General features: G+C 60.6%; 2 protein-coding genes across 2 annotated transcripts; one reads left to right on the top strand and one right to left on the bottom strand.

Annotated features, from left to right (window-relative positions):
• Positions 1 to 1,187: 1,187 nt before the first annotated feature.
• On the top strand, positions 1,188 to 3,252 carry EMC4 (ER membrane protein complex subunit 4). The gene is made up of 5 exons (XM_058043898.1): positions 1,188 to 1,461; positions 1,540 to 1,639; positions 2,132 to 2,285; positions 2,671 to 2,831; positions 3,117 to 3,252. Exons 1-5 carry the CDS (start codon positions 1,385 to 1,387, stop codon positions 3,150 to 3,152), a joined length of 528 nt encoding a protein of 175 aa, XP_057899881.1. The 5' UTR covers positions 1,188 to 1,384; the 3' UTR covers positions 3,153 to 3,252.
• A 3,447-nt stretch (positions 3,253 to 6,699) lies between these two features.
• TOMM5 (translocase of outer mitochondrial membrane 5) lies at positions 6,700 to 7,541 on the bottom strand. Its single transcript, XM_058044195.1, has 2 exons — positions 7,400 to 7,541; positions 6,700 to 7,035 (listed from the first exon to the last, which is right to left on the bottom strand). Exons 1-2 carry the CDS (start codon positions 7,518 to 7,520, stop codon positions 7,001 to 7,003), a joined length of 156 nt encoding a protein of 51 aa, XP_057900178.1. The 5' UTR covers positions 7,521 to 7,541; the 3' UTR covers positions 6,700 to 7,000.
• Positions 7,542 to 20,932: the final 13,391 nt, after the last annotated feature.

Here is a 20,932-nt window from a genome sequence, read left to right as displayed (position 1 = left end):
AACATGGCGGTCATGGGGGGCCCACATGTGTTGGGACACCCAACATGGCGGCTCGGGGGTGCCCACATGTGCTGGGACACCCAACATGGCAGCCCTGGGGTGCCCACATGTGCTGGGACACCCAACATGGCAGTGCTGGGGTGCCCACATGTGCTGGGACACCCAACATGGCAGCTCTGGGGTGCCCACATGTGCTGGGACACCCAACATGGCAGTGCTGGGGCGCCGCGCTCCAGCCACAGTCCCGGCACACCCAACATGGCGGCGCGGTTGGTGACCTTCGAGCAGGGCGGTGCCATCGCGCGTCGACCCCAACGCGTTGCTGGGCGGGGCTTGTGTCACCGCGACCAATAGGGAGGCGGTGTTCGGCTGGACCACGTGGTGGGCGGGGCGGTGCCGGGGCGTCTGGCTGCGCATGCGCGGTGGTTGAGGGGTGGAGAGGAGTTGGAGTCAAAGAGTAGAATCAGTGGGGGCAATAACGGGGGGCACTGGGGGCAATAACGGGGATTTGGAGGGCATTAACAGGGAGCAGTGGGGGTGAGGAGGGCAATAGCGGGGATCACTGGGGGTATGGGGGCAATATCAGGGTTCAGTGGACTCTGGGCTCCCCCACGGGCTGCACCGGGGCAGCTGTGAGAGTTGAAAGATGGGGCCGTGACGGAGGTGGCAAGCCCTAACAAATAAAAATAATTGTACATACTAACCAAAAATAAAAGAGACCCCCCCCCAGGAAAGCATGGCTCCCCCACTAGGATAAACCCTCAGGGATCACGGGGGAGCGAGCTGGAAGAGCGGGGGCAGAAACGAGACACGGGGTGGGGCGCTGTGTGTGTTTGTGTGTCTGTGTGGAGAAGGGGCTGTGTGTGTGTGTGTCTGTCTGTCTGTCTGTGTGTGTGGGGAAGGGGCTGGCTGTGCGTCTGTCTGTCTGTGTGGGGGGGAAGGGGCTGGCTGTGCGTCTGTCTGTCTGTGGGGAAGGGGCTCTGTGTGTCTGTCTGTGTGTGGGGGGAAGGGGCTCTGTGTGTCGGTGTGTCTGTGTGGTCAGTGTGTGTCTGTCTGTGTGGGTGGGGAAGGGGCTGGCTGTGCGTCTGTCTGTCTGTGTGTCTGTCTGTGGGGAAGGGGAAGGGGCTCCATCTATCTGTGTGAGTCCGTCTGTGTGTGTGGGGAAGGGGCTGTCTGTCTCTCTGTCTGTCTGTGTCTGTCTGTCTGTGTGGGGAAAGGGCTGTGTGTCTCTGTCTGTCAGTGTCTGTCTCTGTGTGTGTGTCTGTCATTGTGTGTCAGTGTCTGTCCGTGAGTCTGTCCGTGTGTCCGTCGGTCTGTGGCAGGGGGCGTGTCCTGTCGCCCGGTGATGACGTCGCACGCGGTGTCCCCGTGACGCGGCGCAGCGATGGCGGCGGCAGCGGCGGCGCTGCGGGGCCGGCGCTTCAAGTGGGCCCTGGACCTGGGGTCGGCGCCGGGGGCTCGGTGAGGCCGGGGGGACGCCCGGGGCAGTCGGGACGCACCCGGACCCCGAGCGGCCCCTCACCCGCCCGCTGTCCGCAGGCCCCGCGGAGCCGCCGAGGGCCGCGGCCCGCTCGGCTTCGCTGACCGGCAGCTGGGGGAGGGCGGCGTCCACGAGAGCGACAAGATCCTCATGGAGAAGGTGTGAGGGAGGGAGCGGGGACAGCCGGCACTCCGCGGGGCTTGGGGGGCTGTTCCGTGTCCCCACAGAGCCCGGGCACCTCTGTGGGACCGCTCCCTAGCCCGGGCTCCCCTCGCTCCCACCCCACCGGGCAGCCCTGGGCCGAGTTCCCCGCGTCCCAGCGTTGCTCCCTGGTGCCCGACACCGCGGACGGCTCTGGGGGTCGCTCCGTGCCTCAGGCCATCCGTGGGTCCCCGGCTCCCCGTGGGGCTGCTCCTTGCCCCGCGTCCCTCTCCTGCCCCGGCCGTGCGGTTCCCCCAGCCCCGGGCACGCGAGACGGGTGCTCCCTGCCCTGGGGTCCCCCAAATGCCGGCTCCCCCTGCCCACCCTGGCCCCCCAAATGCCGAGTCCCCACGCCCTCCCCGGGTCCCCAAATGCCGGCTCCCCCTGCCCACCCTGGGATCCCCCAAATGCCCTGTCCGGATGCCCCCCCATGGCCCTCTGTGTTTGCAGCGCTGCTGGGACGTGGCTCTGGCGCCGCTGAAGCAGATCCCCATGAACCTGTTCATCATGTACATGGCCGGCAACACCATCTCCATCTTCCCGGCCATGATGGTCTGCATGATGGGCTGGCGCCCGCTGCAGGCCCTCATGTCCCTGTCTGCCAGTGAGTGCAGCCCCAGGGTGGGCACAGCTCCACGGGGACAGCCCTGGGTGGCCCTGCAGAGCCCTGGGTGTCCCTGGGTGTCCCCACGGCCCTCTGAATGTGCCACAGCCCCCTGGGTGTCCCTCAATCCCCCGGGTGTTCCCACAGCCCCCTGGGTGTCCCTGCACTGCCCTGGGTGTCCCACAGTCCCCATGGAGTCCCTGCAGTCCTCTGGGTGTCCCCGCAGTCCCCAGAGGTGCCACAGCCCCCGTGGTGTCCCCACAGCCCCACAGTGACCCCCACACCATTCCCCTGTGGCCGGCACTCCCCCGTGGTGCTGCCCACCCCCTGCCCCCCGTGCCAGCAGCACCCTGGGTGTCACTGAGGGGCCCCACTGTGTTCCCAGCCCTGAAGGCCCTGGAGAGCTCCAGCCGGCGGGCGCTGCAGGGGCTCGTGTTCCTGGTGGGCAACGGGCTGGGGCTGGCACTGGCCCTCTACAAGTGCCAGGCCATGGGGCTGCTGCCCACTCGCCCCTCCGACTGGCTGGCCTTTGTCACCCCTCCGCAGGTGAGACGGGTGCTGGGGACACCTGGAGAATCGGGGGTGGTGGGGACAGCCTGCTGGCTGGGGTCACCCTGCACAGTCAGGGCTGCTGGGGACAGCCTGGGGACTCGGGAGTGATGGGGACACTGCACAGAGTCAGGGGTTCTGGGGTCACCCCACACAGTCAGGGGGTTCTGGGGTCACCCCGCACAGTCAGGGGTGCCAGGGACAGCCCACGGACTCAGGGGGTGCTGGGTCGGACCCCCAGGGCCCCCCACTCACCTGTTCCTCTCTCCCCTCTCTTGGCAGCGAATGGAGTTCACTGGGGGGGGCCTGATCTTGTGACCCCCTGCACCCACCCACCAATAAAGGCAATGGCAGGATGGTGACATCGTGTCTGGGGGGAATTTTGAGTGTTTGGGGACTAAAAAGTGTTTATTGGGCTGTACTGGGAGTGCCCTGGGAACCTTGGGACCTGCACTGGGAGCACTGGGAGCTCTGGGGCCTGTGCTGGGGCGTGCACTGGAGCTGCTCTGGGAGCCACAGGACCACACTGGGAGCCATACTGGAAACACTGGGAATGTACCCGTGGCCTGCTTGGGGAGAGCTGCAGCCTGAGGCTGGCTCTGTGCTGGGAGCACTGGGTCCACACTGGGAGCACTGGGGATCACATCAGGATCAGGGTCTGACTGTAGGCCATGGTGGTGTCACACTGGGAGCCTGCCTGAAGAGCTGTGGCTCACTAGCACCGTGCTGGGCGTGCTGGTGGGGCGTTGGAGGCACTGGGCACGTGCTGGGACTGTGGCAGCCCTCACTGGGATTGTGCCACAGGACCTGTGGTGCAGACCAGTATTGTACTGGGAGCACTGGGATGCTGCTGGCTGTGCCCACACCGCTGGTTTCTGCCCCATCTCACCATTTTACTGGGGTAGTTTCCCCATTTTCAGGGTTTTTCTCACCACTTATTGCCCATTTGTGCCCTGGTTTTGCCCTTTTCCCTTGTTCTTTGATACTTTTTTCCCCACTTTTGCAGTTATTTCTTCCACTGTTGCTCCCAGCAGAGCCCAAACCTTTCCTTTCCAGTATGGACCAGTGCCTCCCGGTACAGCCTTGTGCCCTCTGCAGTCTTTGGGTGTGATCCAGGACCCCAGGATGATGTTACCACGGCCCAGAGCGCAGTGCCAGTCCATCCCAGCAGCTCCCAGTGCTGCCCTGGGGCAGGGATGGGGCAGGGCTCTGCGTGGGGACAGGGTGGTGTCACCCCTCACTGTGGTGGCGAGGGAAGATTGGACGCTCAGTATGAGCTCAGCAAGCTTCGTGTATTGATGGGAGCATCAGACATTCATGCACAACAAGTGACAAGCTCGTACACATTCTGTAAGCCAAGCAGTCTATTGGTTATACCATAATTATCAGCTCCTCTCTTACTTCCTCATTCTTTATATCTTCCATCTTTTTCTCTCAACCACAGCACCTTGTTACTGTCACAGGGCTGTGCTGAAGGCCACAGTGTCCCTGCAGGTGCAGGGACTCAGATTGGCTGGCTCCGGGACTTTTCCAATTCTTGGTTGGCTATTTAGAGTATGTTTATGTGGGTTTTGCCACGTAGATATTGTTCCACACCTCCCTGAGCTGAGGGCTGTGCATGTCCCGGGGTGTCACCAGGCACGGTGACCCCAGCACAGCATTTCCCCCTGGCCACAGCTCCCACAGGCTCATCCAGGTTGGAAAATTCCCCCCCAGCCGATGGAGTCCCAGCTGTGCCCCATCCCCGCCCTGTCCCCAGCGCAGAGCTCTGAGTGCCACCTCCAGGTGCCACCTGCAGGGCTGGGCACTCCAAGCCCCCCTGGGCAGTGCCAAGGCACCTCCTGAGCTCCCTTTCCATGGGGAAATTCCTGCTGTGCCCACCCTGAGCTGCCCTGGCCCAGCTGAGGCCGTTCCCTCTGCTCCTGTCCCGCGGTGTCTCTGGTGGCCCTGGTGGCACACGTGTCGTCCTGTCCCGGGTTGTCTCTGGCCAGTGCCCCCCAGCTGTGTCTGGGCACTCGGGGCACTGGTGCTGCTGTGCCCAGAGGAGAAAGGCTGGCAGAGCTGGCCTAGCTCAGTAATTGCTGAGGCTTGGAATCAGTGGAGTGCAGCTTCTCACTCCTTTCCTTGGTTAATGTTTATTGTGCTTTGGATTGTGCACTTCCACAGTCTAATGATTTCCCTAAAAGACCATTGTATTAACCCACCAGGTGCAATCCATGCTTCATCTGGCAGCATTGTCAGGAGCTGTGCAGAGCCAGAGGGGCCCCCTGAGCCTCCTGTTCTCCACCTGAGCCCCTCCTGGGCTCCATTCCCTTCCCAGCTCCGTTCCCTGGACACTCTCCAGCCCCTCAAGGGGCCCGAGCTGGACCCAGCCCTGGAGACGGAGCCGGGGCAGGGCCAGCCCAGGGACAGGGACAGGGACAGGGACAGTCACTGCCCTGTGCTCCTGGCACAGCCTGGGCCCTCCTGGCCACCTGGAACCGTGCCCACGAGCCGCAGCTCTGGTCTCTCCTGGCAGCATCCCCTGTCCCTCGGGGGACACAGCACTCCAGTGGCACTGGGAGGGTCCCCGAGGTTCTGCAAGGCCGTGCTGCTCCTGGAGCTCAGACACCTCTGCTCTCCCCTCACTGCTCACCCAGCAGCGTGACAGCAGTGACACAGCCTGCCCCGGGAGGGGACCCTCAGCAGAGCCACCTGCAAGGCAGGGACACACCACTGTGGGTGACAATAGGAAGAGTTTGTGAAGGGACACCTGCCTAGTGCTGGAAAATCAGAGAGCTGCACCAAACTGGGATGGCTGGATCATTCCTGGGCACACCAAGGCACAGAAACAGCTGCTCTGAGGGGCATGAGGGCCTGGGCATCCCATGTGGAGCCCATGTGGATCTCACAGGGGTCTGGGACTGTGCTGCACACCAGTGTGTAGTGTGACATCCTCTCGCCAAGGTCAGCGTGTGACACAGCACAGCCAGGCCTCAGAGCCCCGGCCCTGCTGTCAGCACTGTCCCCAGCACCAGCCCTGGCAGGGACATTCCTGGGCCAGAGCACAAGGAAATCCCCCTTCTGAGACAGCAGCGGGAGAAGCCTGTTCCTCCCTGCAGCCTCCAGGTCAGCTGAGCTCAGGAATGCCCTGGGTCTCATTTCCCAGGGAACGCAGGGCCTCTGCGGATGGATAACCTGCCTGGATGCAGCAGGCACCTGAGGCAGCAGGCAGGGAGCCTCCAAGGGACTTGGCTCTGCTCCCAGATTATCACCCAGTGCCCAAAGCTGACCTGCACTTCAGGACCCCTGGCCCGTGAGCCAAGGGCAGATCCTGGCGGCTCCTGGGCCACCCTGCCCCACCTGCACACACATTTTTGTGTACAGCTGTGGGATCCCGGTGCGTGCAGGTCTCTGGGAGAGCGTCAGCCCTGATCCAGCTCCAGGGCTACTGTCAGCATTGGGCTGCCTGATGGTTTGTGCTGTGCAGCATCTGTGGGGTGGGCAGAGCCTGCGGGAGCTGGGCTGGGCAGGCTGCACAAGGGAACGCTGCCAGGGATGCCATCAACGCGGCCCAACATGTGCAGGGGCTGCCAGAGCACGGGCCGGGCTCTGCTCGGCGCTGCCAGTGCCAGCAGCAGCAGCAGCGGCCATCGAAGAAAGGGCAGCGAGGGGCAGGGCAGCAGGAGGGAGAACTTGTGTGCATGGAGGGACAGCAGAGCCCTGGAACAGCTGCCCAGGGAGGGCCGGGAGTGTCCCTGTGTGCAGCCATCCCAGCCCCAGCTGGGCACCTTCCTGTGCCCCTGCCCCTCTGCCCTGCCTCCCCTCCCCTCCCCGGGCCTCACCCAGCACCATCACTGTAATTAATTATCACAAACACAGCAGGAACGGGCCGTGGCACAGCTGCTCTCCCGTTTATTTCCATCGGGCTGTTGTTGGGCTGGGTGCAGGGCAGACTGGGCGTTCACACGGACGCGAGGTGAGCTGGGCAGCCGCAGCGCGGGGCGGACAGGGGCTCTGTTCACGGCACAGCGAGCGCTCCGTCACGGCCGGGACTCCCCGCGGGCCCGCCCGCGCTGCCGGTGCCGAGAGGACACCCCCGGGAGCCGTGCGGCGCCGGCTGCGCGCCGCTCCCGCCGCAGTGCCCGGGGAAAGCAGCCGCAGGTCATCCCGCCGGTCCCGAGGGCTCATATACTGTCCAGCTTCTTCAGGATGAACGGAGCTGCGGAGAAAACACCGCCGAGTGGGGCGCGGCCCGCGCCGAGACTGCTGCGGGACGGTGCCGCAGCTCGGACACCGCGCCCGACGTGAGACACCCCCCGGGCGGCCCCGGCACGGCACCGGAGCGCGGGGCCGGGACAGCCCCGGAGCCCGGAACGCGGGGCCGGGATATCCAGCCCCGGGAACAGGGCCCCAGAACACCCCCGGAGCTGAGGCCCAGCGCATCCCGGGAGCGCGGGGCCGGGGTATCCTCGGTGACGGGGGCCCAGGACACCTCGGAAGCTCAGGCCCAGCACATCCCGGGAACGAGAGCCCAGAGGCCGGGCCCCGCGCACGCCCGGGCCGCGCCACCCGGCGTCACTCACTGATCCGCAGCAGTGCGACGTAGATGACGAAGTTGCGGACGGAGGCGAGCACGTCGCGGCGCATCTTGCGGCGCAGCTCCTCGGGGTCCATCTTGGGCCCCAGCCCCTCGATGCGGAACATCCCGGAGCGCGATCCCGACCCGGCCCCGACCCGGCCCCGACCCGGCCCCGGCGCCGCTGGCGGCCACGCGCGGCGGGAACACGTCACCGGACGCGCCGCGCCTCGCGCCACCCCGGCGGCCGCGTGCGTGGGGACGCCGCCGGCGCGCGGAAATGGCGTCACTTCCGGTCGGGCGTGAGGGGAGAGGGACGGGGATGGGGTCAGAGGGACAGGGAGGGGGAAAGGGACAGGGAACAGAGGGACCGGGACCCGGGACAGAGGGACAGGGATGGGGAAAGGGACAGAGGGACAGAGACAGGGAGGGGGACAGGGGACCGGGATGGGGACAGAGGGACAGGGACCCGGGACAGAGGGACAGGGATGGGGAAAGGGGCAGAGGGGCAGCGACAGGGAGGGGGACAGGGGACCAGGATGGTGACAAGGGACAGGGACAGGGACGGGACAGAAGGACAGGGATGGGGACAAGGGACAGGGAACAGAGGGACAGGGATGGGGACAGAGGGACAAGGAAGGGGACAGGGAACAGAGAGACCAGGGATGGGGACAAAAGCAGAGACAGGGAGCGGGACCGGGATGGGGACAAGGACAGGGACAGCCACAGGGACCGGTACAAGGAACAGTGACAGGGCCAAGACGCAAAACCAGGGATGGGGCCAGCTCAATCTGTGGCGTGTCGCGGGCACGAGCAGAGGCTGTCAGCACCCAAATCCCCCTGCCCCGGCAGCCGGCGGCTCTGGGGCTCGGGAAAGGAGGCTCAGCCCCAGCCCCGGGCGGGCAGCGAGCTCACAGCATGCCCAGCCTGGGCAGAGCCAGCTCGGCTCCCCGGGGCTGCCCTGGGGCACACGGAGCTCCCTGCCAGGGCACACCCAGGGGACAGTGCCCGGAGAAGGGACAGACTGCTGGGCACAGCGGGGCTGGGCACAGGGCAGGGCGCCCCGGGCACAGCAGGGACAGAGCCAGCGTGGCGCTGGGCAGTGACAGCAGCAGGGAGGGCACTGACTGCCCACAGAACCGGGGCAGGGAGCTCCGTGTGCTGCGGTTAAACCTGCTTTCCTTGGAGCTCAGAGTGCCCCAAGCTCCCCGATCAGCCTTTCCCGGGGGAGCGGTGGCACCTGCAGCCCCCAGAGCACGGGGAATGCTGCCCGAGGGCCACGCGGGGTGCCCGGCAGGGCAGGGGCAGAGCCCTGTGCCTCCCCTCAGCATCCCCACGAGCTGCCGGGGGCCCTGCGGCCAGCCAGGGAGAAACAGGGATTTCTGTCGGCTCGGCAGAGGCAATTCCAGAGCAGCTGCTCCCGCTGTGCCCCTGATTGCAGGGCTAATTGCGCTAATTGGGCCTGCCCCCCTGGCTGCAGGCCCGGCCGGGGGCGGAGGAGGAACATTTCCTGCGGGAGCTGCTCCCGTGGGTAGGCCAGAGCCCTCAGGTGTGGGGTGACTGGCAGGGCAGGGAAAGCCTTGCCTTGGGTTCTGACACCTTCCTGAGCCGTCCTTGGGGTGTTTGTGGCACCTTTCCCGAGTTCCCTCAAACCTCTGCACCCCAAAGCTGGGACAGTTCATACCACAATCACCACTTCAGCTGCAGTCAGTCCCACAATTACAGGAGAATTTCCCCTTCCATTCCCTGGAGCTGCAGGAAGCTTACGTGTGTGGCACTGCCCTGAGCACTCTGACCAGAGCCTGGCACCACCAGGAGCAGCTGGCAGGAGGTGCAGGCACTGCCACAGGGGCAGGGGCTCCTCCCCAGGGGTGTGAGGAGAGCCAGGCTCCACTGGCACGGGGAGACAGGGGCACGGGCACAACTGCTCAGCAGCTCTGTCAGACACAGCACTTAATGCTCTGATAACAGCAAGGTAAAGTGTCAGAAGCACTGAATTAGACACAGATCTTTGAAAAATCCCACTCAACAGTGATGTCTCAGGTTTTAGCTTTGATATTTTTCAGATTCTGTGCTGCTGCAGTGTGTGGGTCTGGGTTTCACATTATGAGATGGTGAGCTCTGTGCACAGAGCAGGGAGACAAAACAATTCCTGCTCCAGCTGGGGAACAAATGACCGAAATCTCAGCCCAGGAGCACAAACCCCGTGGGCTGGAGAGAGAAAAACAAGCAGGGTGGGACTGCAGGGGCTAAAGCTGGAATGGGACAATGAACTGCAAGGTGCAAATGGAGCAGAACTGATCCCAGGGACAGACCCCGTGCCCGGCCGTGCATTTTGGGGCCGTTTTGGGTTCATTTGGGTTCATTTTGTGACCATTTGGGTTCATTTTGTGACCATTTTGGTTCATTTTGGTTTCATTTTGTGACCATTTTGGGTTCATTTTGTGACCATTTTGGTTCATTTTGGGTGCAGCCCTGGCTGGGCTCTGGTGCTGCCCAAGGTGCATCCATGGAGGAGATCCTTTGAATAAATTCCTGCTCTATTCTGGAACTCCATCCAGCCTCTGCTCCAGGGCAGCCTGAGCAAGGCATCCACAGCAATGGGGCAGAAACACTTACAGGCAGGCAGTTCCCCTGTGAGGAGGCTGAGGGCACCAAGGAGGTACAGGGATAGGAAGGAGCATCCAGGAATGTGACAATGGATTGCAGAGACCTGCAAACGTGCAGGGCTGTGAGGAGGAGGCAGCCGGGCCGCCCCGTGCGTGGTCAGCACTGCTGGAGCCTCACACCACAGCTGTGGCCATGGTGGTGCCAAAATCCCCCCTGGCAGCGTGGAGCATTAGCAACCTGCCTTTCTTTATTTGGTTAGATGCACGAGGGGACATCTCCTCTGGGATATCGTGCATGTGCAGCACAGAAAATGCTCCTGTTTGGATTCTGTCTCTTACAGACATACGAATTTATTTTCCTGGAATAAGCATACATAGGATAGTCGTTTCCCAAAAATCATTATGTTCCCTTCCTTTTGTTTATGGATTCTGCTGTCCCAGGGGTCTCCTGGGGGTCACAGACCCCAGAGCTGCAGCTGAGCACTTGAGGAGCTGGTGTTATTTCCAGATGTGGAGCTGAGCTGGCCTGACCGGGCTGGTGGGTGAGCCTGCCGTTGCTCCTGGTTAATGTTTGACAGGCTCCTTGGGAATGGGCACCGTGTGCTCCCCCAGGACAGCGGCTGGTGAAGAATGGCCATTGTGCGAGCCCGCTGGCTGTGCAAACAGCTCCAGCAGCTCCCGCTGGGCCAGCAGCAGGCTGCTCAGCACACCTGCTGTCCCTGCCAGGCCCGGGGACGCCGGGGCAGGGCACAGCGAGCGCCGCTCAGGGTGAGGCCCCAGCTGCTCCCCGGCACCCCTGACACTGCCCAGGAACAGCCTCACCCGTGCCCCGGACAAGGGAACTGGGAATCTGACTCCGTGTCCTTAGAAGGCTGTTTGAATATTTCATGTGATGGGATGTGGTATGGTGTGATATGATATAAAATATAACATAACATGATATGATATACTGCATTATGTTGTATTATGTTATATTGTATTATATTGTATTATATTGTATTATATTATATTGTATTATATTGTATTATATTATATTATATTATATTATATTATATTATATTATATTATATTATATTATATTATATTATATTATATTATATTATATTATATTATATTATATTATATTATATTATATTATATTATATTATATTATATTATATTATATCATATCATATCATATCATATCATATCATATCATATTATATTATATTACGTTATATTACGTTATATTACGTTATATTACGTTATATTACGTTATATTACGTTATATTACGTTATATTACGTTATATTACGTTATATTATATTATATTATATTATATTATATTATATTATATTATATTATATTATATTATATTATATTATATTATATTATATTATATTATATCATATCACATCACATCACATCACATCACATCACATCACATCACATCACATCACATCACATCACATCGTATATCGTATATCGTATATCGTATATTGTATATCGTATCATATCATAGAATGCTATACTAAAACTACTAAAGAACAGAGAAAGGATACAGACAGAAGGCTTAACAAGACGCTGATGAAAAACTCATGACTGACTCCTAAGAGTCCGACACAGCTGATGGTGATTGGCCATTAACTAAAAACAATTCACCTGTTGGATAAACAATCTCCAAGCACACTCCAAAGCAGCAAAACGCAGGAGAAGCAAATGAGATAATATTTGTTTTGTGTTTCACTGAGGTTTCTCAGCTTCCTGGAAGAAAATCCTGGGCAGGGGGGTTTTCCAGAAAATATGACAGAGACACTCGCCTTTCCCATCTGAGAGCACCTGGACAAGGGGACACAGGGCTGCCACCTCCGGGGCTCCAGCGCTGTCACACCGGGGCACGGGTGGCTCCTGCCAGCCCACAGGTGCCTCCCAGGATAGTGTCAGGCACAGGATGGTCCCTGCTGGGCAGGGATTTTCCTGCTGAAGCTGAGAAGTTTCAGCAACAGATGTAGACAATGGTTATCTGCTGCTGTGGAATGCAGCAGGTATATCTGTGATTGGTCTCATGTGGATGTTTATAATTAATGGCCAATCAAGACGGAGCCATCTCAGACAGAGTCTGAGAGAGCTGCCTTTGTTATTCGTTCTTTTCTATTCTTAGCTTAGCTAGCCTTCTGAAGAAACCTTTTCCTTTCTTTTTCTTTTTAGTATAGTTATAATGTAATATATATATCATAAAATAATAAATCAAGCCCTCTGAACATGGAGCCAACATTCTCATCTCTTGCCTCATCCATAAACCCCTGTGACCACGGTGACACCATCAATGCCAAATTTTCCTGCATTCAGTTCCTGCAGTGTGCCCTGGACGTGCCCCACGGCTTGCCCCGTGCCCCTGGCTGTGTCTCTGCTCAGGACAGGCTGGTGCCCCCCACACCGTGGGACTGGGGGTGCTGGATGGGGCCCCCAGCCCCAGTGACACCCCTGGGTCCCCCTGAGCCTTGGGGCTCTGCTGATGTGCACAGATGAACTGCTCATCGCTGCAGTCAGTGTTCCCCGTTCTCTCGCCTCTGGGAGGGCCACGAGTGACAGTCGTGTCATTGCAGCGTGCCCCAGCCAGCTCACCTGAAGCCAGCTGCTCTGACTCACCCATAAATCCTCAGCTGGGCCATCCCAGGGGTGTCCCCGCACCCCAGTGGGTTTTGCACCCCTCGGACCGTCCTGTCCTGGGGCTGCTCAGCACTCCAGGGGAAAGCTTCCCTTCCTGCTCCTGCCTCTTCTCTCGGGAGAGGGGAATGTGGCCCTGCCTTGTGGAGCTGCACCCACAGCCGGGGACCCCTCAGATGGTGGAACCAGAACCCCCAGAGGCTTTGGCAGGAAATCAGAGAGGATGCTGTAAAGCAATGTCAAGGCCTCGAGGAAAATGCTTCAGACTTTTCACCCATTTTCCTGTGATCCAGGGAGGGACAGAGACAAGAGGAAAGGTGAGCCCACAGAAACTGTGACCTGTGAGCACAGCAGCTGCTGCACCAGCACCGAGGGTGGGCGACATTTGTGTGGTGTCCTCAGCAGGTTCTGTGTGCTGGGCTGGGTGATGAGCAGAACCAGAGCCCTTGAGGCCTGCAGCAGAGCAGAGGAGAGGGGTGCTGCTGTGCCCTGTCTGCAGCCTCCCCCCGTGGAAACGTGCCTGGAGCTGGGGCTGCTCCTGAAGGCACCAAAACCCTGAGCACAGAGGCCAGGGAGCCCCAGGAGCTCTGCACGAGGGGCTCCAGAGGGGCTGGTGTTCTGCTGTGAGCTGTGGAGGGATTTCCTCCTTCACAACTGCACCTCTGCAGAGTTCCCCAGGCCCTTAATCCCTTCCAGGCCCTTAATCCTGCCCTGGTCCTTAATCCCAGTCATTCCATTGCTGTCATCCGGGCTGCAGGACGTGGAGCTGAGTGTGCCCGCAGGCTCAGCTCACAAACTGAGAGCTGCCAGAGGTTCCATCCTGCATGCACAGAGCTTGGCATGTCAGCAGCCACAAGCTGTAACTTCCCAAGCAGCTCTGAAATGTTTCCCAGGGCAGCTGTGACAGGGTCTGAGCGTGAGTGGTGATGAATGCTGCTTGGAGACAAAATGTCCTGTAACTTTTTGAGTTATTGTTCCCCACGCCTCTGGAACTGCAACTGCTCAGAGGCAAGGAAACCAGTGCCCAGCTCCACCCCACACAGGCCCAAATTTCGTGTTTTGTAGGTCAGCACAGGCTTCAGATGTCTCTTGCTAGTGGATACCAGTATTCACCCCCAGGACAAACAACCAGGGCTTTATTTCTTTTTTAATTAAGCATCTGCTTCCTGTGTGGATGGCTTTGAAAACATCACCCAGGGCCACGAGGGAGGGGAGATGTGATGCAGTTTCCCAGGGAAGCTGCATGAATCAGCAACTGATGCAAAGCCTTTTTCTGAGCACTGTTTAATGTTGCATTAATTTCAGATGTCAGGCCTCAACCCCATTTTTTTGTCAATTTCAGCGACCACAGGCTAGCGCTGCTCGTGAAAGGTGCCAAACTTAGTTCTCACGTCAGCAGGGGAGAAAAATAACCCTGATTTCTGCGGGCGAGCTGTTTTGGGAGAGGAGCGGTTCCGGGAAGAGGGGCAGGGCAGCAGGAGCCCCGTGCCGTCCCCCGGTGCTGTTCGTGCCCGGAGCCGCGGGGCGGGGATGCTGCCGGAGCGCCCGATCGATGCCGCGGGGCAGCCGCGCTCAGGCGGGCAGGGAGGGCACCTTGGCGGCCAGGGCAGGTGCCAGGGCCGGTGCCAGGGCAGGAAGGAACGGCTGAGCGCGGGGTGTGGGCTCCGTGTCCCGCGGGTGTCCGTCTGTCCGTGCCCTTGGCGCCGCCGGGAGCAGCGGGCGGCTGGGGGCCACGCGGGATCCCGGCTGTTCTGTCCTCTCAGCAGCCCTGGGAAGATGAACAGGACTAAACCAAATGCAAATCCGAAAAATCGTAGCCTTTCCTTCCACATCCCACCTAGGCTGAATAGCGATCGTTATTATCTACAACGCTAAACTCACCCTCCTCAAAATCTACCTGTACGCTGTAAGAACGGCAACCGCTTTCCTCACCCTAGAGACAATCAAAGTCCTAAAGCCATCTACCCTTGTAACTGCCTGCACAACATTCCGTCCCTGAACGCAATACTGCCCGCAACCCTGCTCTCCCTTGCAGGACTCCCTCCCCTGACAGGATTCCGGCCCCGATGATTTATCATTCAAGAACTGACTAAGCAAGACATAGCCCCGGCAGCCGCACTTATCTCCCTCCTTTCCCTGCTAAGCCTGTCCTTTCACCTTTGTCTCACACACTGCACAACAAGCAGGACCCCAAATAACGCCCGGGGTGACAAGGTGGGACCCCAAATAACGCCCGGGGTGACAGGGTGGGACCCCAAATAACGCCCGGGGTGACAGGGTGGGACCCCAAATAACGCCCGGGGTGACAAGGTGGGACCCCAAATAACGGCCGGCCTCGCCCGCTCCCTCCAGCCCTGCCCGGGGAGCCCAGGGACACAGAGGGAGCTGGGAACACAAACTGGGGACTCGGAGCAAGGGACATCCCGTCCACAGCTGTCCCCGAGAGACTCAGCCCCGTATTCCGGGGATGGCATCTGTCCGTAGAGGTCAACCCCTGCACACGCTTGGGACCATCAGCACGGGCACGGCATGCGGGGATGCGGGGATGCGGGGATGCGGGGATGCGGGGCACGGGATCACCCTGCTCGTGTGGCAATGCCCAGCGCTGTCTGTGCTGTCCCCACGGGGGCTCTGTCCAGGGCGATCCGGCGGTGCGGGGTGCGGGATACAGGGTGCGGGATCCCGTCCGAGCCCACTGGGACGGGGTGCGGGGTGCGGGATGCGGGGTGCTGGATGCGGGGTGCGGGGTGTGGGGATGCGGGATGCGGGGTGCAGAATGCGAGGATTCGGGATTCGGGATGCGGGGATGCGGGGTGCAGGATGCGGGGGTGCGGGATGCGGGGTGCGGGGATTCGGGATTCGGGATGCGGGATGTGGGGATGCGGGGATGCGGGGTGCAGAATGCGGGATGCGGGGGTGAGGGATGCTGGGATGCGGGATGCGGGGTGCAGAATGAGGGGTGCGGGATGCGGGGTGCGGGATGCGGGGTGCGGGGTGCGGGGATGCGGGGTGCGGGGATGCGGGGATGCGGGATGCGGGGTGCGGGATGCGGGATGCGGGGTGCGGGGTGCGGGGATGCGGGGGTGTGGGGATGCGGGCCGAGCCCCCCGGTGCGGGGTGCAGGATGCGGGGGTGCGGGGTGCGGGGATGCGGGGTGCGGGGATGCGGGGTGCGGGGATGCGGGGTGCGGGGTGCGGGGTGCGGGGATGCGGGGTGCGGGGTGCGGGGATGCGGGGTGCAGGATGCGGGGTGCGGGGTGCGGAGTGCGGGGTGCGGGGATGCGGGGTGCAGGATGCGGGGTGCGGGGTGCGGGGATGCGGGGTGCAGGATGCGGGTCGAGCCCCCCGGTGCGGGGTGCGGGGGTGCGGGGGTGCGGGGCGGGGCGGGCCGGGGGCGGCTCCCGGGGGCGGGCCCGCCGCTGTCATTGAGAAGCCGCCGGTGCCCGCGGGCGCGGCAGCGCTGCGCTCCCGGCCGCAGGTAACGGGGCTCGCTCGGGTGGGCGCGGGGTCCGCTCCGCTCCGGTGCCGCCGGGGCTCGCGGCCGCTCCGCTCCGCTCCGGGGCGCCGTCGGGAGGCGCCGGGGCCGCCCTGTCCCGCCCTGTCCCGCTCCCTCCGCGTGTCCCGTTCGGGGCCGCGAGCTCCGTCCCCTTCTCCGCGCGTCGGGCGATGATTTAGCGGTTTCTGTCCGATCCTGCCCCAAACGCCGTGGGCTGGTTTCCTTATCGGTGCGAGGAAACCACACACGTGCGCCCCGCTCTAATAACAAAATCCGCGAGCAAAAAACCTCCCCGCGATTCTCAGCTGTTGGATTCACAGCCAGGATTTTGGGCTCTTTCACCAGATGGGGGAGAACATTGTGCGAGAAGTTTGGCCGGAGCTGGGGGGAGCAGGAGCCGGGCGATTTCACCGCGCGGGTGTCGGGGCTCCGTGTGGGCAGCCGGGGCTCGGAGCTCCGCAGCGGCGCCGACGGGCAGGGCGGGCTCCGGCGGGGCTGGGGGCTCGTACCCCTGCCCAAGGCAGCTCTGGGGGCTGGTACCCCTGCCCAAGGCAGCTCTGGGGGCTCACACCCCTGCCCACGGCAGCTCTGGGGGCTCGTACCCCTGCCCAAGGCAGCTCTGGGGGCTGGTACCCCTGCCCAAGGCAGCTCTGGGGGCTGGTACCCCTGCCCAAGGCAGCTCTGGGGGCTCACACCCCTGCCCACAGCAGCTCTGGGGGCTCGCACCCCTGCCCAAGGCAGCTCTGGGGGCTGGTACCCCTGCCCACAGCAGCTCTAAGGGCTCACACCCCTGCCCACGGCAGCTCTGGGGGCTCACACCCCTGCCCACAGCAGCTCTGGGGGCTCACACCCCTGCCCACAGCAGCTCTGGGGGCTCACACCCCTGCCCACAGCAGCTCTGGGGGCTCATACCCCTGCCCAAGGCAGCTCTGGGGGCTCACACCCCTGCCCACAGCAGCCTGGCGCCGTTCGTGGCGCTCACACGGCTCTCCGGGCGCTGGGATCGCTCCTGCCCAGGTCACCTGTTCCAGGTGTGCTCGGTGCTCTGGTCTCCCGAGCAGCGTGCGTTGCTACTGACAGCTCTCAGCTCCTCTGGCTCCTTGTCTCAGGCGTGTTTGCTCCATTCCTGGGAAGCTTCCTGAAGTTTCTGCTCCCGGGCAGGCCTGGGTGGCACCTGCGGTGCCGGTGGGGTGTGTGGGATGAGCCTGCGCGGTCCGAAGGGGCTGTGGAATGGAACATTAGCTCTGCATCAGCCACGGAGCTCTGTTCCAGAGGAGCAGAGCTGCTGGCCCAGGAGATGCAGCAGATCCAGAGGCGGAAATGGCAATCCTGTAGGGGAGGGAGCCCTCAGTGAACCATTTCCTTCACTTTATCTCTTTCTGTGATTCTGTTCTTGCTCCCAAGTGGGGCTCTCTGCAGCGAGGCGCAGAGACAGATGTTGGGAGAGCTGTTGTACAACCTGAGAGAAATCCAGGCTGGAAATGACACAAATTCTGGAAGTCTGCAGGATTTAACCCCCCCTGCTTCAATTCCAGCTGACTCTGCTAGAGAGGCCCATGCCTCGTTTCCCCCATCTGTGAACTGACCTGGCCAGGCCAGGGAGGAACCTCTGGGGCCACTCTGTGTGGGAAGGCCAAGGCAAGGGCACGAGAGGGACAGCAGGGACGTGGCAAACCCTCTGCCCTGCCTGGTGCAGCCCTCAGGAGCAGGCAGATGGCACAGGTTTCCACGTGTGCTGCTGGCTAATGTATCCTGGGTTTCGCTCCCATAAGGTTTAGTGAATTACCCTCTAAATTCTTGCTGAGCAATCTGCTGTCAAGCAGGTGCTTAATGCTGCTCAGTGCTCTGGGCTCTCCCTCTTTGTGGACAGCCTGTGTTTCCAGAGCTGGGGAGAAGCTCTGGCCTCCTCTGATGTGCCTCTGTGTGTGGCATGACATTCCTGAATCAATATTTCTGAAGTGCAGGTGTTTTCCCCTTTGTCCTGTTCCTCCTTTCCTGACATTTGCCAAAAGGCCGCGCCGAAGCTGCTTCCCAGCACTGCTGGGATCTCCTCCAGTGACACATGTGCAGGAACTGCTCTGACCTGGAGTTTTTCCTCTGTGGAGGGTCCCGGGAAGGCCCTGGGGGCATTGCAGAGGGCTCCATGGGAAGGAGCTGTGGGGCAGGGGGCAGGAGGAAACCTGCCCTGCGTGCTGGCAGCCCTTGTCCAGGGAGACGGAGCTGCAGGGGGAAGGAAAGTCTTCACACACTTCCACCTCGCGCTATTTTTAGGAGTGAAAGCTGCTCAAGAGGGAAGTATTGATTTTCCTCCTTTCCACCTTGAACGTTCTGTCTATCGTTTCCTCCGGTTTGTGTGCGCCCTGCGCAAAGCTATTCCTGCCTCTCCCCTCGTGCCCCAGCCAGCCCAGCACGCGTGCCCTCTGCTGAAACCACTTCTGTTTGCTGCCTGGGGTCTCTGCGTGCCCAGAAACTCACATTGCAGAGCTCATTCTGCTCTCTGGGGGCCAGAGGATGCCTCTGTGAAACCAGGGTCAGTGCAGGACAGTGGGAGAGCACAGTGCAGGTGCAGAATCTCTCCTGCCTGCCTGGGATGGCGAGGGCCAAATTCTCTTGCTGGCTGCTCTTGATTTACAGCTGGATAGAGCATGGGGGTAGTTGTAGGGGTTTTTTGTGTGGTTGAGGTTTTTTTTTGTTTGCTTGGGTCTTTTTTCTTTTTTCTTTTTTCTTTTTTCATTTTTCTTTTTTATTTTTCTTTTTTATTTTTGTTTTCTCTTTTTTCTTTTTTTTCTTTTTTCTTTTTTCTTTTTTCTTTTTTTTTCTCTTTTTTCTTTTTTTTTTTTTTTTTCCTTTTTCTTTCTTTTTTTTTTTTTTTTTTTTTTTTTTTTTTTTTTTTTTTTGTTTTTGTTTTTGGTTTATTTTTCCTGGTAGGATTTGTTTATAGGCAGAAATCTGAGTCTCGGGAAGTAATGAAAAGCAGCAATGCTTTTAACTGAACTTGAGTTTTTCCTCTGTGGAGGGTGCCAGGAAGGCCATGGGGATACTCCAGAGTGCTGAGCTCCAGAGGCACAAAAAACCAACAAACAAAACCAAAAACAAACAAACAAACAATCCCTACAATTAAAAAAAAAACAAAAACAAAAAAACAAAAAAAAACCCCACAAAAACCACCACCCCACACTGGTGTTATTCTGTTAACCTGTTTATTCTGTAAACCCGTTATTCTGTTTTCTTGTTCACATTTTTCTTTGGGCGGTAACTTTGCTCCCCGCACGCGCACGCCCTGTGGTGTGAGCACAGCGTGCCACGGCGGCTCTGTCCCTGCTGCTGCGGCTCAGCTCTCCCCGGCTGCATCCCCAGCAGCATCTCCAGGAGCTCTGTGGGATGATGGTGGGTTCTGCTCTGTGCCGGTGCCTCCCCAGACCTGGCTGACCTTCAAGAGCTCTGCTGCAGAGAGGCTGGGCCGTGCCAGGAGAGGCTCTGGTGCAGCTCAGGCCACGCTGGTCAGGAAGGAGCTCAGCTTTCCCTCGCTGCCTGGAGCACGGGGCTGTGCTGACCCTCTGGGCAGGGACCAGGGCCCAGGGACCAGCCCTGCCCCACCTGGGGCCGCACAGGGTGGGCATGTGTCACAGAGACACAGGAGGGGACACCACGGCACCACAGCGTGCCTTGGCATGGCAGGGAGCTTTAAAGGCCACCCAACCCAGCCCCCTGCCATGGGAAGGGACAACTCCCACTGTCCCTGCTGCTCCAAACCCCATCCAAGCTGGCCTTGGGCACCACAGCTGCTCCAAGCCAGGGCCTCCCCACCCTCGTTGTACATTGCTTTTTGCTCATATGCAGTCGCAATCTGCCTCTTTTACTCTGAACCCATCATCCCTTGCCCTGTCATTACAGGCCCTGCTAGAAATCTGTCCCCACATGTCCTGTGAGTTCCCTTTGGGTGCTGGAAGGGGCTCTGAGGTCTCTCTAAAGCCTTCCTTTCTCCAGCCTGAACAATCCCAGCTCTGTCAGCCTTTCCTCACAGCAGAGGTGTTCCAGCCCTCTGATCACACAGGATGCCTGCTCTGGCCTGGCTGCAGCAGCTCCACATCCTGCCTGTGCTGGGCCTCAGGGCTGGAGGCAGCTCTGCAGGTGGGGTCTCACCTGAGCGGGGCAGAACGGCCCCTCCCTGCAGGTGGGGTCTCACCTGAGCGGGGCAGGGGGGCAGAACAGCCCCTCCCTGCAGGTGGGGTCTCACCTGAGCGGGGCAGGGGGGCAGAACGGCCCCTCCCTGCAGGTGGGGTCTCACCTGAGCGGGGCAGAATGGCCCCTCCCTGCAGGTGGGGTCTCACCTGAGCGGGGCAGGGGGGCAGAACGGCCCCTCCCTGCAGGTGGGGTCTCACCTGAGCGGGGCAGAACAGCCCCTCCCTGCAGGTGGGGTCTCACCTGAGCGGGGCAGAACGGCCCCTCCCTGCAGGTGGGGTCTCACCTGAGTGGGGCAGAACGGCCCCTCCCTGCAGGTGGGATCTCACCTGAGCGGGGCAGGGGGCAGAATGCCCACGCTGGGGGCTCAGGCAGCACAGGGGGGTTCTGGCTCCCAGCACACATGGCCAGGGCAGGGACAGCTCTCACCCCGAGTTCTCCTCCCAGGGCTGCTCTGGGGCCCTTTCCAGCCGTCTCTGCTGTCCCTGGGTAGGTTCCTGCTCAGGCAGAGCCCAGCAGCTCCCTGCTGGTGGCAAACACCGCGAGCAGCGCTGCCAGGAGCCCCTGTGGGTGAAGGGACAGGGGAACAGCGCCCAGAGCTTCACAGCA

The sequence above is a fragment of the Melospiza georgiana genome, chromosome Z, assembly GCF_028018845.1.
Source record: "Melospiza georgiana isolate bMelGeo1 chromosome Z, bMelGeo1.pri, whole genome shotgun sequence".
Lineage (NCBI taxonomy): Eukaryota > Metazoa > Chordata > Aves > Passeriformes > Passerellidae > Melospiza > Melospiza georgiana.
This window is presented reverse-complemented; position numbering and strand designations above follow the sequence as displayed.